The 14,643-nt window shown below is 40.4% G+C and overlaps 2 protein-coding genes across 2 annotated transcripts; both read left to right on the top strand.

The window, feature by feature from the left end:
• The first annotated feature begins 505 nt into the window (after positions 1–505).
• Positions 506–7,360, top strand: LOC147173605 (chondroitin sulfate N-acetylgalactosaminyltransferase 1-like). The gene is made up of 10 exons (XM_086076674.1): positions 506–778; positions 1,818–2,336; positions 3,204–3,304; positions 3,470–3,648; positions 4,709–4,925; positions 4,999–5,100; positions 5,239–5,420; positions 5,719–5,813; positions 6,518–6,599; positions 6,976–7,360. The coding sequence occupies exons 2-10, from the start codon at positions 1,974–1,976 to the stop codon at positions 7,248–7,250; spliced, it is 1,596 nt and encodes a 531-aa protein (XP_085932800.1). The 5' UTR covers positions 506–778; positions 1,818–1,973; the 3' UTR covers positions 7,251–7,360.
• Positions 7,361–8,617: 1,257 nt separating this feature from the next.
• LOC147173604 (phospholipid phosphatase 1-like) lies at positions 8,618–14,643 on the top strand. The gene is made up of 6 exons (XM_086076675.1): positions 8,618–8,942; positions 10,523–10,674; positions 10,772–11,052; positions 12,185–12,242; positions 13,154–13,330; positions 13,513–14,643. The coding sequence occupies exons 1-6, from the start codon at positions 8,885–8,887 to the stop codon at positions 13,636–13,638; spliced, it is 852 nt and encodes a 283-aa protein (XP_085932801.1). The 5' UTR covers positions 8,618–8,884; the 3' UTR covers positions 13,639–14,643.

Below are 14,643 nucleotides of genomic sequence, written 5' to 3'. Positions count from 1 at the left end.
CACAAGTTATTTTTAATAATTACGGCAGCGCCTATAGAAAAAATATTAACCTGCAAACTGCAGTTTTGTACCTTCAAAAGGTGAGTGTTGTTTTTTTTGCGCTGCGTTTTTTTAGCACAAACTTTAAATGCAAGCAACAATTAGTCAACAATTCTTTAAAAAAAAAAAGATGTTTTAAGCTGTTTAATATTACTCCCCAATTACTGTCAAGATAAAGAATGACTATGAAAACATCTCACTGAGTGATTTTCTTCTATTATGCTGCCTCCCAGTGGTCAAGGCAAGTACACCACAAGGAGCAGCACAATGAATTGGATTGAAAGCATTAAATAATGATACCTAAACTGTTTAAATCATTTGCATTCTATTCAATTATATTATTGATTTGTTTTCATAAAATACAACATTGTGGAGTGCTATTTTTGTTTGGGGGGGGGGGTTGAAATGGGGGAAAAAATGACCAAATTAAACTTGCATCTCACTTGGGATTAGTTCCTATGGGGTTATGGGATGATGATTGAATTGTTTTTGAATTAGGGGTTCCATTTTGGAGGTTCCACTGTATCATTGCCTAATGAGAATTTGTAAGAGCACATTGCCAACACAGCAGTAGAGGGAGGTCCTGTGGGGCGGCAACTAAATGAGAGGAGAAGAGGATGCACACATGAGCTCACTTTGCTTCGACAGGGTCACTCGCTCACCTTTACTTTCGCAAACCCGAAATTTTGGACAACATGTTTTTGCGCGAGGAGGAATCGGATGCTTACAGATGACTTGGGTGAGTTTCAAGCATGCTCTTACAACTCCTAACGTAAAGAATGTGGACGAGTGAATGTGTGCTGTCATGTTTGTCTGATGAGACGCCATCATTTACCGCTTGTTAACATTCCAGAAAAAGGGACACACTTCATTTGGAGCTTTGGAGCTTTTTTTTTTTTAATTCCTAATGTTGTTCATTGTGAAATCTCAAAAGTGAAAAAAAAAGTCTGTATTGTAAGAACACATGCATGCATTTGTAATCACAACACACTTCTCTCTTGTACACGCACACACACAAATTGGGAGTGGGCCATACATGGGTGGATGTGGAAACATAGGAAGCTCTTTCATGGGATCAGCCTCTACCTGTGCAATAAAGACGCAACTGTGCTACGAATAAACTGATGATGGGAACACACGCGCACGCACACACATACATACAGAGACAAGCTTGTTTCTGTCACTGCGGCTTTGTGAGAGAAGGTCAAGTTTGCACTTTCAGGGTGCAGGAAAAGTGAGATTGTTTTCTATTGCTTTTCGCTGCCATTCTTGTTGATATAGGTTGCAAAAAAAACAAAACATAATAGATGAATGAATAAATAAATAAATACATTTGTGCCTGTCCTTTAAATACCCTACCAAAATATGTGTACTATCAATTTTGTTAAAATAAAATAAAAGTAAAAAATAATGAATCACTCCCTAACCCCCTACAAATTCTGGGTGTGTAAATTTATGAACACAACTGTAAAAATAAATAATGTTGAAATAGTTGTAAATAGTAATAATTTATTATTGTACTAAAACTTACAACATGGAGTCATTTAATGAAGTACAAATGATAATAATAAAAAGTGTTTTAGGCCTACTGAATAATTACCCCTGCAAGTATTTTTATAGATTCAAAACATTGTTGAGATTTATTTAAATATATATGTATAAAATCTGTGGTGAACAAAAAGTTGTACAATTAATAAAAAATAAAACACAAATACTCTCACTCAGACTGACTGGTCATTTTTAAAGTTGTATTTATTATTTCCCCCCTTTGATCTTAGGACCTTCAACCACCTGTACTGAAGAATGTTGAACACGTCGTCAAATGACACAATCAAACAAGTGCCATCCAACAAATAACTCCAGGAGTTACAGCATGACTCCATTCTTATTTAGTTTTGGCATATTCACGTGACCTTTCAAAGTGAAGGTCAGCCATGTTGAAACGATGGCTGTTGGCCCTGCTGGCCCGGGTGAGTTCCCTGGGGGCGGGCCTCTGCTGCTGCGCGGCTCTGCTCTACCTGCTGGCCTGCAGACCCGCGTCCAGGGACCCCCGGCGAGACCTCCTGTGGTCGTCGGGGACCACCAGCAAGGAAGGCTACATGGCGCTGCTCCAGGAGAGGGAGGAATCCCACAGGCATTATATCGACAGCCTGGGCAAGCAGATAGCGCAGCTCAAGGAGGCGCTCCAGGAGCGGACGCGACAGTTGCAGGAGTCACTGGACAAAGCCAAACTCAAAGGGATTCTACCTCAGGGCCTCGAGAGTCTGCATAAAACCCCCTCGCAGTCCGACCTCAAGGTATGATTGCTGAAATGAGTCGTACGTCAGTGGTGGGCAAACTACAACCTGGGGGGGCATATGCGATTGAGCTCAAATCACTTTCTCCATTGAAATGAATGAAAATGCCATTAATGCGTTATAGCCCCCGCACCCCAAATAATGTTGTGGTAAAACTAACACTTCATAATATTGTACTTTATTTAAAAAAATAGACATGACATAATAAAATAGCCTCAAATGAACACCGTGTTGATTTTACGAGTATGCCTGCTTTGGCCACCTGGGGGCAGTATAAGGTAGGAAAATGGAGTGTGACGTTGATTAGCATTAGCATTAAGGGAGACTGAAAGGCTAACGTATGTGGTTGCATTTAATCTTTAAGAATTGTTTATTTTACAGTATTTGGGTATATGTTTTTAATATTTAATTATATATTTTTGTTTTATAATAACATCGTTTTTTATTTTTTTTTACATTTCCTATTATTTAAAATCATTGGAAATCTCAAACTGTGCATAACGTGACTTACAATAATATCAAATATACTTGATTGAAATAATAATAATTGTCATGATGGTGGTAGTACTTTTTATACAAAAAAGTAATTTAAAAAAAGTGTGAGAATTACCGACTCAAGCAATTATGCTATCAAGCTAACGATAAGCAAAGTCGCCCCAGCGAATAAAGATAATTTTGTTACAGAAGCAAAAATGTTTACTACAGCAAATCTTATATGCAGTATATACATGCTTGATAAATATGATTTAGAGTGTTTAATAAATTAAAATCAAACAATGTCATGGCCTTCCCTCCTTTATTTTTCTGTGTGGCGTACAGAGTCATGTGACATCATGAATGAATGAATGAATGAATGTGTCCTTCCAGGACTTTTTACGCTCACAGCTGAACCATGCAGAGGTGCACGCAGGCGTGACGCTACCCAACGAATATGTCGTGATCCCATTTGACACTTATACACTGCGCAGGTAAGTGGGTCTACCTACTGGCCTGGCATGAACATTACAGAGTTTTTAGTCCCAGTTGAGTTGTGCACTCCATCTTGCAATTTGCTGGCAAAAAGTAGACTCAATTTTAGACTCGCAGAAAGCACATCTACAGTAAGTAGTGGCGACATTTTGTGTCCCCTTCAGGGTGTACCAGTTGGAGACAGGTCTGACCAGGCACCCCGAGGAGCGGCCTGTGAGGAAGGACCGCAGGGATGAGCTGATAGGCAGCGTGGAGACGGCCCTGCATGTCCTTAATGGACCTCAGCAACACGTGGACGCCAGCAGGAGGAAGCGCACCTTCTCCCCGTCAGACTTCATTGAGGGTGCATGCAACTCATCTATTGAGAATTCCGAGCATCCGGGCATTTCTGACATTTCCACAATGCAACGGAATATTGTATTGCTTTTGCCTGTGATTAGCATACAAAGCAGGCATTTTGTTTTAGTAGTCAAACTACTTTTTAGCACATTTTCAAATCTAAATAATCCTCACAAATCAAATTACAACGATCCAAAGTCCAATGCTTTTCAATGAGCGGGAAAGATAAACGCTGCATTCGAGGAAAGTGGGAAATTGGATCATCCCACTGGGATTGTGTCAGTTGTGACCTCAAAGCGTTTGAACCAAATGTAAACACAAGACATATGTTCACGTGACATCACGTGATTTGAAATGTCTGTGTTAACCAGAACAACAAACAATTTATCGAAATCAGACATATTTGTTGTCTCCTTGAATGCAACTAACACCGCCATTTTGACTTGTGATGTAAACTCGGAATTGTCAATACTGAAAATCAGTCGTGTTCTTGCCTTGACAGATGTCAATATTCTCTTGTTGGAAGAAGACAGCCGATGATCGTTTTCGAAAAGCAGTACACTTGACCCCAATTTGTCGCAGGCGATACGTTACAGACAAACCCTGCGATACAGAGACCATTTCAAAAACATTTTGTTTAGTTTTACCTTTGACCGCCATTTTGTGGCCATTTTATGATCAGGAACTTGAAATTAAAAGAAAAATTGCCATTAATTCCATGCAATTTTAAGGGAAAATGTTGTATTGGGATATATAGGTCTTTCTTTAAAATGACCTGTCATTTTTATGGAGGGGAAATTTTATGTATCAAAAGTACTCGTACTTGGTGAGTCAGTACTTAAAAACACAATTTCAGTATTCCTTAGCACCTGTTCTTTATCGCACAGTTGTCCAAATAAGAGATAAAGCCAACTTGCTTCAAAGAGTTGATATGTCAACCACAGTTGACATTTACTTAAAAAATGACATATTAAAAACAAATATGATATATTTAGCTTATATAGCCAACACAGCTGCTACACATGGTTCAGTGAATAAAAAAAAGTGTTACGTTGTACTCACAGGGCTGACCCGCACCGAGCGCGACAGGGGTACTGTGTACGAGTTGATGTTCAAAGGCGACAGGCCGCGGAACTACGCCAAAACGGTTCTCTTCAGACCTTTCGGCCCTTTGGTGAAGGTGAAGAGCGAGCGAGTGGACACGCGCAGCATGCTCGTCAATATCATCGTACCGCTTTCCAAGAGGGCGGACGCATTCCGCCAGTTTGTCCGCAACTTCAGGTAGCGTCTGGGGGGGAGTGGGTGAAGGCATCGTGGATCTCAGTGTTGATGGTGTTTGTTATGTTTGTCACAGGGAGGTGTGCATCCTACAGGACGGTAGGGTCCATCTGACGGTGGTCTACTTTGGGCGCGAGCAGATCGACCAAGTGAAAGCTGTGCTGGATCAGACAACCAAGTAGGACTTTAGTTCCACCTGCCTACCAAACTAGCTAGCTAGCTAGCTAGATTGCTATATACTGTTGATGAGCAACCTCGATGTTGACCACGCACATGCACATAAGGATTTGCCATCATAACACACTTCCTCCACCAGGGAGACCCGCTTCAGGAACTTCACGCTGATCCAGCTCAATGAGGAGTTCTCGCGTGGGCGGGGCTTAGAAGTGGGCGCCAGGGCCTGGAGGCGAAGCCGCAACGTCCTGATGTTTTTCTGCGACGTGGACATCCACTTTACGGCAGACTTTTTGACTTCCTGTCGCCTCAATGCAGATGCCGGTGGGTGTTCTTTGTTGGAAAGTGATAGCTCGATGCAACATTTAACTTCTTCGACACCGCTGCTTGATGCAACCTGCACATTCTGCGTGAAAACAAACAAACATCACAATTATAGCAGGCTAGCGTGGTGCTATATCAAAGTTCAAGGGCCACATTTGATAGAAGTGGACAGACAAGTCATTTATAGATGAAGTTTTTTTTTTAATTCTTTGAAATTTTTCTTACTTATCTTCAGTGAATCAACACAATATTCTATTCAAATTTCACCATGAAAATGTGAACTTTTGTTTTCGAATAGGTAAAAAGGTGTACTACCCAGTGCTCTTCAGCCAGTACAATCCGTCAATCATCTACAGTAATTGCACTCATGTACCATCTATCCAGCAACAACTGGTGAGTATAAGAGCACATATTATAAACGAATCATGCTGTACTGTAAAGCCCCCTCCACATCCAATTTTTCCCTAAATATATCTGGTCTCTCACTATACATCAATAATCATAGCCAAATATTATAAAATGAAAATATTTGCTTTCTGTATAGTCTTAAAATGCAGTGGAAACATAATTGTGTGCTGCCACCCCGTGGCCAAAAGGGGAATGACGCCCCAAAACAAATTGGAGAGTGCATTTATGGAGCGCGCTTTCCGTCCAAACTTTTTCATTTGAGGGCCATATAAAGAAATATGGAAGGATGCAAAGGCCACTTAATTTATTTTGATTTGGCTTTATTAAACACAAGGCAAAACATTATATAGTTACTTATTTTTGAAAAACTGCTACATAACAGCTTACTGTAAACAGTTGAAAATTGAAAAGATTTTGGGATTGCCTCGGCCCTGTATCCCACGAGACTAGCTCTAACCCTGCACTGAACAGCAACCGAATCCCATCTCCACATTCATAACCGAAATAAGAGCAAACTGTAGTAAGCTGACCATTTTCACATTCATAAACCAGACCTTGACAATACATAGAGCAAAAAGTGGAAGAAACAATTTTTGCTTCTAAAATTTAGTTATCTTTAGTCACCACAGTGTAATGAAGAGAAATTGCGTTGTAGTGTCCTATTTGTTACTCTTTTTTTTTTTTCTCAGGTGATAAGACGCGACACGGGTTTCTGGAGAGATTTCGGCTTTGGGATGACATGCCAGTACAGGTCGGACTTCCTCAACATCGGTAATAACTCATCAACATTATGAATAAATGCTACGTTACCGTATTTACATCAAATGGAAAGAAGAGGGAATGTTTATTGGCAGTATGTTGATACAAAGGAAAATACTGTATTTCCTCATTTGTAAGCCCAAGGCAATTATTAGAGTTGGGAGACCTTTATTAAGAAAAAAAAAAAAGACTTTAATCATAATAAATATTATCATTACTGCCAAGCATTCTTGTTTGTTTCCCTTGCTGGTGACAGTTTAAACCGCGTTATGAAACAACTGCAGGATATTGGTGCAAACAATAAAAGAGAAATATAAGGAAGTAGCATTGAGGGCTGTTGCGCTTGGGGGGGGCTTTCCTGTTCACCGTTTGTGCACGTCCCTTGCAGGTGGTTTTGACCGCAGCATTAAAGGTTGGGGGCTGGAGGACGTGCACCTGTACAGGAAGTACCTGCACAGCAAACTGATGGTGGTGCGAGCGCCGTCACGGGGCCTTTTCCACCTGTGGCACGAGAAGACATGCAGCGACGAGCTGCCGCCGGACAAGTACCAGATGTGCATGCGGACCAAGGCCATGAGCGAGGCCTCGCATGGCCAGCTGGGAGAATTGCTCTTCAAAGCGGACATCCAAGCGCACCTAGAAAGGAACAGAAGAAGCGCATGAAGCGTTGGGACGTTGAACGCGTAATTGTGAACTCAAAAGGAGACAATCGTATGCATTTTGCAGGATACAAAAAAAGTTACCGGGTGTTTTAATAAAATGTCTGTGACATGCTTTTGCCTCAAGAATTCTATTAATTACAGTAATGCCTTGAGATCCAAGTTAAACTCGTATCTCAAATGATCTTTCGTCATAAATAATCTCTGAATGTGAGAAGGTCTAAATGTGCTCCGTAGCCGGGTTTTTTTGTTCTAATATCATGCACCTCCTATTATGTTAGCATGAGCATTAAGCTAGTGAAGTTTGTGCTCACGAGACAAAGCAAAAGAATCGGCAGAACGGCTTGTATCTTGAAGAGCTTAGGTGAGGACTCATGTTGGACACCCAAGAACGTAGCTGTTTTTTTTTAGCCGCGGCCCAAAATTTTTGAAAACTGAAATGGTGAAAAACTCTTCAACACTTTTTCCCCACAACCGTGTACTACATAGTTCTCAACCTTGGCACACTTAAGCAATTATCTTCAAACATTTATAATATACAGTGTTGTATTTAGAAACCAATCTATGATTCAATGTGTGCGTGTGTCTGTGTGTGTGTTCAAATACAATTTTCTGAGAGGATCAAAGCACTAGACAGTGAAGCGATTCATTAGCCTTTTGCTAAAGCTATATTGATAGTTTTAAATACACCATTTGTAATTGTCTTTGTTTTATGTTTACTTTGCAGTAAACATGTACTGTTATATATATATATATGTATATATATATATATATATATATATATATATATGTATATATATATATATATATATATATATATATATATATATATATATATATATATATATATATATATATACCTTGTGCCTCTTGTGTATTTGACTAACACTGTGCAGAAAACAATGGGAACCACGCATGGAATTCCCTCGAGGTGAAATCCAATCAAACAAAGTGCAGTGTTTACATGTTTTCTAATAACACCGCGACTCCTCTAAACCTCATTAATAGCTCAGAATGAGTGACAGGCGATGAGGGCGGGGCCTCGCGATCGCCATCGTCCGAGGGCATGACTGGCACCTGATTGGCTACTCCACCACTTCCTTGTACTGTGCTGCCTTCAAAGTACCTCGGGAAATGGGAAAACTCTACAATCTTTTCTCCTTCTATTTGTTCAACGTAAAAAAAACATGCCAACTCAGAACAGGAATTGATAACCACAGTACTTTTTGTCACGTAGTACATCTAAAATAATCCTGTATGGGTCTTCTCTTTTACTTTAAACGCCACGCGTCAGGAGTAGCAGCCACAAGAAATGGTTATTTCCCAGTGAAACCCGAAGGCCTCACTAATCACAACGGGGTGCTGGTTTCTGGTGCACACCGGTTGAGTTCTACTCAAACGCGGCCGTGTAAAGATGCTCCGTGTCCGGGACAACTTTGACGGGCGTGAAGCTGTCCACGCATGGACGTGCTAGCTGCGTGACTTTTGTTTTCGCGTGTTTAATGAAAGCTCCCGCGCTTTTGGTCGGGTTGCACCATGATTGTGGTGTTTTGTATAGAATAAGACAGTCGGAGCTAAAGGATTTTTATTCGTTTTATTATTATTATTATTTTTAATCTATAACAAAAAGAAGACAACATGTTTGAAGTTTCTAGGATTCCACACATCCTGCTGGACGTTACTTGTCTCGTACTCGGTATGTGAAATGTGATCACTCCTTAACCTACCCTTTTTCTCTATTTACACAGCAAATCGTTTTAGAGAAAAACTACCATTTTCGCCACTATATTATTCTTAAAGTACGTGTCTATTATTAAGTTATTGGCGTTAACTGTGTGTATACACACTGGTAAGCTTGATGTGGGGAATTGCAGACGGGGAGATGGAAAAGTTCCACCCTGTGTGTGCCTGTGTGAGTTTTCCAGCCCAAAGTTTTATTTTTAGTCCACTACTGTATTTGCTTTGTAATCGCAAGAAAACTGCAGCACCAACAGAACCGATGCACTGAATCTGCAATGTCCCCATTGCATCCAAAATAGGCAGTTTTGTTCCACCATGTGACTAATAGTGTTATTTCCTTCAGTGGTATTTGTAGAGGTGTATTTTGCTGTTTAGTCATGCCATCTAGTTTTGTCTGTCTTCAGATGTTTTGTAATATCACTGAAGGGCTGAATTACGAACACACGAGTCATTTAAAGTAGAATTTATGTGTCATCGTCTATAAGGTAAAAGAGGCCCGCAGTAGTACTAAACTCCCTTCCCTGACTTCACCGTATTGTGAAATATATCTTAATGAAAACCAACGCATTGGAAATCAAACGTAATTTAATAGAGTAATTTAGAAAATAAAAGATTTGCTTGTTCGCCTCCAAGGTCACACTCAAGGGTTTGTGTCAGTATTGAATCTCCGTGTTGTCTGGAAGACTGCCAGGCGATGCAGTGGTGACATAATTTCTATCTAGTCAGACAGTCTATCTGTGCCAAAAACAAGATTCTCATAAGAATCATGATTCTCATTTAGTACGATTCAGTATCGATTTTAAATGTCCCAAAATCGATTTTTATTTAAATAATTTTATACTGTCTGTGTGTGCCTTTATTTGGAGCGCTGTTCATGTTGTACCCGGTTTGGCCACCGAGGGGGCAGTGTGGTTCCACGCGGTCTAATACACTGTTAAGTTGTAGCCACATTAGAGAGTAGAAGGAAAAAGTCACGATCAAGTTATTACAATAAAAGTTTGTGTGTTTTTCAGCGTGGAGCCGTTCTTTTGACGGATAAAAGTGCCGCAAGTAGCGCGCTAATTAGCATTAGCGAGTCAGACTGGAGTAGATCATTACAATTCCTTGCACATCTATAGATGGGAGCAAAAATTGTCAATCAAATAATTTTGAATCAAAAATCGTTCTTAATAGAAAATCGATTCTGAATCGAATCACAGACCCAAAAACTCGGAATCAAATCGAGTCGTGAGACATTCAAAGATTCCCACCCCTACTCACTAGCCACTTTCGATACATCTGCACTGTAGTCTGTGATTCAGTACAGAACTGTATTAATCCTTTTTTTTTTTTTTTACTTTCTTCTTTCTCTTACCCCTAAAAGTAGAATACCATTGTTTTGAAAAGTGTTTCTGTTGTAATTGTAACGCTGGTCTAGCAAAGTTGATTAGCTTCCACATCTGATCGCATGAACAATCAACTTTAAATTTGTATCTCAATTTCCTAGCAAAAGTGATTTTGCGATCCATGTCTGTGTCTCCTCTTCTCCGCCACCAGTGGGACTCCCCTTCTTCATCCTCACTCCTCAGCACAGGCCGTTCAAGCGAGGCTTCTTCTGCGACGACGAGTCCATCCGCTACCCCCTCAAAGAGGACACCATTTCCTACCAGCTCCTTGGGGGGGTCATGATCCCCTTCGCGCTCATTGTTGTAAGCGCAAAAAAAGTCTGCGATTAGCATCCATTAGGTGGCATCCATCCTCCCTCTCTCTCTCTCTCTCTTTCTCCCTTTCTCGCTTCCTTTCTAGATCATCTGTGGTGAGTGTCTGACCGTCTACCTGTCCCGCATCAAGAGCAAGACGCCCGGCCACAAGTACGCAGCGTGTGTCTACAAGGCCGTGGGCTGCTACTTGTTCGGGGCGGCGGCCAGCCAGTCGTTGACGGACATCGCCAAGTACTCGGTGGGGCGTCTGCGGCCGCACTTCCTGGCCGTGTGCAAGCCGCGGTGGGATCGCATCAACTGCAAAGACGAAGGATACGTGGAGAACTTCACCTGTACAGGTGACCAGTTCCTGGTGGATGAAGCCAGGTACAAACGTCACTTCACTGTAGCATTCTTATGGCTATTTGGTAGGTTTTTGTAAATCACTGCAATTAGGCAAAAATAATCATAAAAAATCAAATCAAATAAAACAACATATAAAAAGCTTCTTCTTTTTTTTATGTTATGAATATATTCTCTGAAAATACCCCTTTACTGCTGTTTGTTGTAGTATGGCTCATCATATTGTCCCATTGGAACATGATAATATATATATATATATATGCCTAATTTGCATTTCGATATATTTTACGTTACATACTGTACTTTGTTCACCTCAAAAGAAAATATTTTATTAGTTTGTTTAAAAAAATGAAGTACTGGAATTTGAATTTTAAACAATTTTACTAACATAAAAGTGGTAATATAAAACATTAAGAAATAACATTAAAATATTATTTATTGCCCATAGGAAATTGTATGCAGTATTTTCAGTTTTTCACAATTTTTTTTAAAATCCTAAACACAAATGAAAAATATATATAATAATAATATTTGTTTGTTCGTTTTGTATTGGGTTGGGGAAATAAAAAAATTATAAAACCTTACTATACTTGGCGATGCATGCTTTTTGTTGGACAGTGACGATATAAATATGAAAATAATTATGTAAGGCAAATATTCTCATGCATTTAGTTTATATAGAGATGGAAAAGAGGCAATAAAAATCGATTTGAAGCTTTTAGATTCATAAAAAGAAGGAAAAAAAGCATAGAGTATATTGTATTTAACTCATTCACTGCCATAAATTCATTTATTTTTTTCGGGCATCAGGCGATTAAAATGTGTAATCATAATGAATCGCATGACTTCACTAGTTAACTCAAAATTAATCGCACATGTTATATCTGTTCTAAATGTCCAATAAAAAAATTATAGATTTTCATACTCTTGTTAACATAAGTGGGGAAAAAATGTTAAACTAATAGAAATAGTTCAAATGCATTTTTGACGTCTATAGTCGTCAATGGCAGTGAATGAGTTAATATGCTGTATTGGTCATTCTTCATTCTCCATTTACTGCATGTCGTTTCTTGTTGTAAGTAAACTCTTTTTACTTCTAAAAGTATATTTCATTATTACATTTTTGTTGACTCCTTTTTTTTTTTGTATTTTGCAGGCTGTCCTTCTACTCTGGTCATTCTTCATTCTCCATGTACTGCATGTTGTTTCTTGTTGTAAGTAAACTATTTTTGTATTTAACTAGAGAATCTGTGGTAACCCTTTGGTCCATTATACGGAAAATAATAATACTCCAAACATTGTTAATTTTATTGATATATGCTAAATATTGAAATTGTTTCAATTGTGGTTCGCATCTTGGGGTGAGTAGTGTGCGAGACCAATTTCCTTAGTGTGTATCTGCCTGACTTCTTGTTCCGGCTTACGCTCTACATCTTTTATCTGCTGTGGTCTTTCTGTAACAGCCTAGAGAGCAGTACTTGTGAACACAGTTTTTTTCCCAATTGGGCTTTTGGGGCGCAAATGCCAATTAGCCCAGCAAACAACGACATGCTAACATGTGGAACAAGCATGCTAACTCTTAGCATTCTAGCAACCTCCGTGATCCTATTAAAGCCAATTTGTTAGCATCACATGCCCCAATATAGACATTAGACAGATGCTGAAGAGCTAACGCCTACATATAGCAGGTAAAATGCTAATATGCTAACAGTTGATATGCCAACAAGAGCAAGATGTACGAAATGAGTGGATTTCTCTCTCTCTCTCTCTCTCTCTCTCTGTCTCCGTCTCTGTCTCTGTCTGTCTGTCTCTCTCTCTCTCTCCCTCTCTCTCTCTGTGTCTCTCTCTCTCCGTCTGTCTGTCTGTCTGTCTCTCTCTCTCTCTGTGTCTATCTCTGTCTCTCTCTCTCTGTCCCTCTCTCTCCATGTCTCTCTCTCTCTGTCTCTCTCTCTCTGTCCCTCTCTCTCTCTCTGTGTCCCTCTCTGTCTCTATCGCTATCTCCCTCCCCCTCAAGCCAAAATAAAAAAGACTAAAATAAATGACATCACTGTTTATGTAATTGACAACATATGTCTGTATTTGTAGTTTAAAGCAAGTAATCCATTTTCTGCTGTGCTGTCGCCAGCTGTACATCCATGCCAGGCTGAGGGCCAAGTGGGCGAGGCTGCTGCGGCCCACCGCGCAGTTCTTCCTGCTCGCCACCGCCGTCTACGTGGGTCTGTCCCGCGTGTCCGACTACAAGCACCACTGGACCGACGTGCTCGCCGGCCTCCTGCAGGGCGGCGCCGTTGCCTCCTTTACCGTGCGTTTCCCCCACTTTTGTACTGAAGCACATTTCAGATCTACAAGTACAAGACTAGAATCAGTACTTTAGTCTTTTTTTTATACAAGTATCAGTAGTGCTTGAGTTCAGATAGAGTTTAAATACTTTTGGGAGCTCTGCTGTTATCTTGCGAATTTGTAATAACACAAATCCTCTTGCAGGTGTTCTGCGTGTCCAATTTCTTCCAGCAGTCCCTCGAGGCGGGCGTGTCCCAGGAGGAAGGAGGCCAGCACACCAGTTTACACGAGAACCCACCCAATTCCAACCACTACGGCAGCACGGACTGAACCACCCCGCCTCCCCTCGCGGAATCACCCCGGCGGGAGGAGCCGCACGTGCACTTTTTTAATCTTGATGCGAGCATGCTGCCCAGCAGGAGTTACTCTTTACAACAGCGTGCCATGGGGCGGATATACGGCGTGTGTCACGGAGGAATGAAATTCCACTTGCCGTGAATATAATGAGAGTCTTGTGCGCTCGCTGCAAGCAGGCTTGTAAGGGAGAGCCTGGCACCTTTTAAAAACCTCCACTGTCCTGAAAGCAGACATACAGTATGTACACCATTCAGGAAAAAAAAAGTTTAGGTTTGGGGTGACATTTAAGGATGAACTATAACCTTTACGAGAGCGCTTAACCACGTGTCCCAGCAGTTCAAATACCCCGCGCCACGCACCTCCATTTTGTCGATGACAAACTGCCGCTAATCAGAGGCAAACACTGTTAGCCGGTGCTAATTTCTGCATCTGGCAAAACTCAATGCAGCTCTGCTTACCTTGCGCAAAGGCTGGCTAATTGAACCACATATTTCACACTCAGTGGGCAGGCTCGTGAAACCCACTTATTTGCATAAAAACAAGTCAATCATTCCATTTTGTCTCCTTTAAATTTGACAACTCAGATATACTGTTATTATATAGATGTATTTTTTATTCATTCATTTATTGCCTTACTGCAATGTCGTGTGTGTGTGTATCTTTTTCCATTTTATTCAAACTTGTTTCATAAAAATGCAGCCTTTTGAGTTTTTAGTGTTCCAAGGACCATGCTAAATTCATGAAATTTTATGTTTATTATTATATATAACAAAAGCATTTTTATGATAATTTATTTGACATCTGTGCTTTTTATCACAATTTCTCTAATGTTTTACTTGTTTTTTAAGAATGACATGTTGGGCCAGATCGAACGCTTCCGCGGGGCCATGTCTTGCCCACGAGCCGTAGGTTGCCTACCTCTGATGTAAACAGTGCTGTTGAGAATGTGAGAAATAAAATTCATTGTGTCAAGTGTAA

This window comes from Leptonotus elevatus, chromosome 5, assembly GCF_054856555.1.
Source record: "Leptonotus elevatus isolate MCC_2025b chromosome 5, RoL_Lele_1.0, whole genome shotgun sequence".
NCBI classification, from domain to species: domain Eukaryota; kingdom Metazoa; phylum Chordata; class Actinopteri; order Syngnathiformes; family Syngnathidae; genus Leptonotus; species Leptonotus elevatus.
The sequence above is the reverse complement of the archived record's forward strand: the minus strand, read 5'-3'. Positions and strand labels throughout refer to the sequence as shown.

Coding starts and splice junctions, on each gene's coding strand:
- LOC147173605 (XM_086076674.1), top strand. CDS start 1,974: ATGTTGAAACGATGGCTGTTGGCCCTGCTGGCCCGGGTGAGTTCCCTG. Junction 5,101..5,238: donor GTGCTGGATCAGACAACCAA/GTAGGACTTTAG, acceptor TTCCTCCACCAG/GGAGACCCGCTTCAGGAACT. Junction 5,421..5,718: donor TCGCCTCAATGCAGATGCCG/GTGGGTGTTCTT, acceptor GTTTTCGAATAG/GTAAAAAGGTGTACTACCCA.
- LOC147173604 (XM_086076675.1), top strand. CDS start 8,885: ATGTTTGAAGTTTCTAGGATTCCACACATCCTGCTGGACGTTACTTGT. Junction 8,943..10,522: donor CGTTACTTGTCTCGTACTCG/GTATGTGAAATG, acceptor CTCCGCCACCAG/TGGGACTCCCCTTCTTCATC. Junction 13,331..13,512: donor GCGCCGTTGCCTCCTTTACC/GTGCGTTTCCCC, acceptor ATCCTCTTGCAG/GTGTTCTGCGTGTCCAATTT.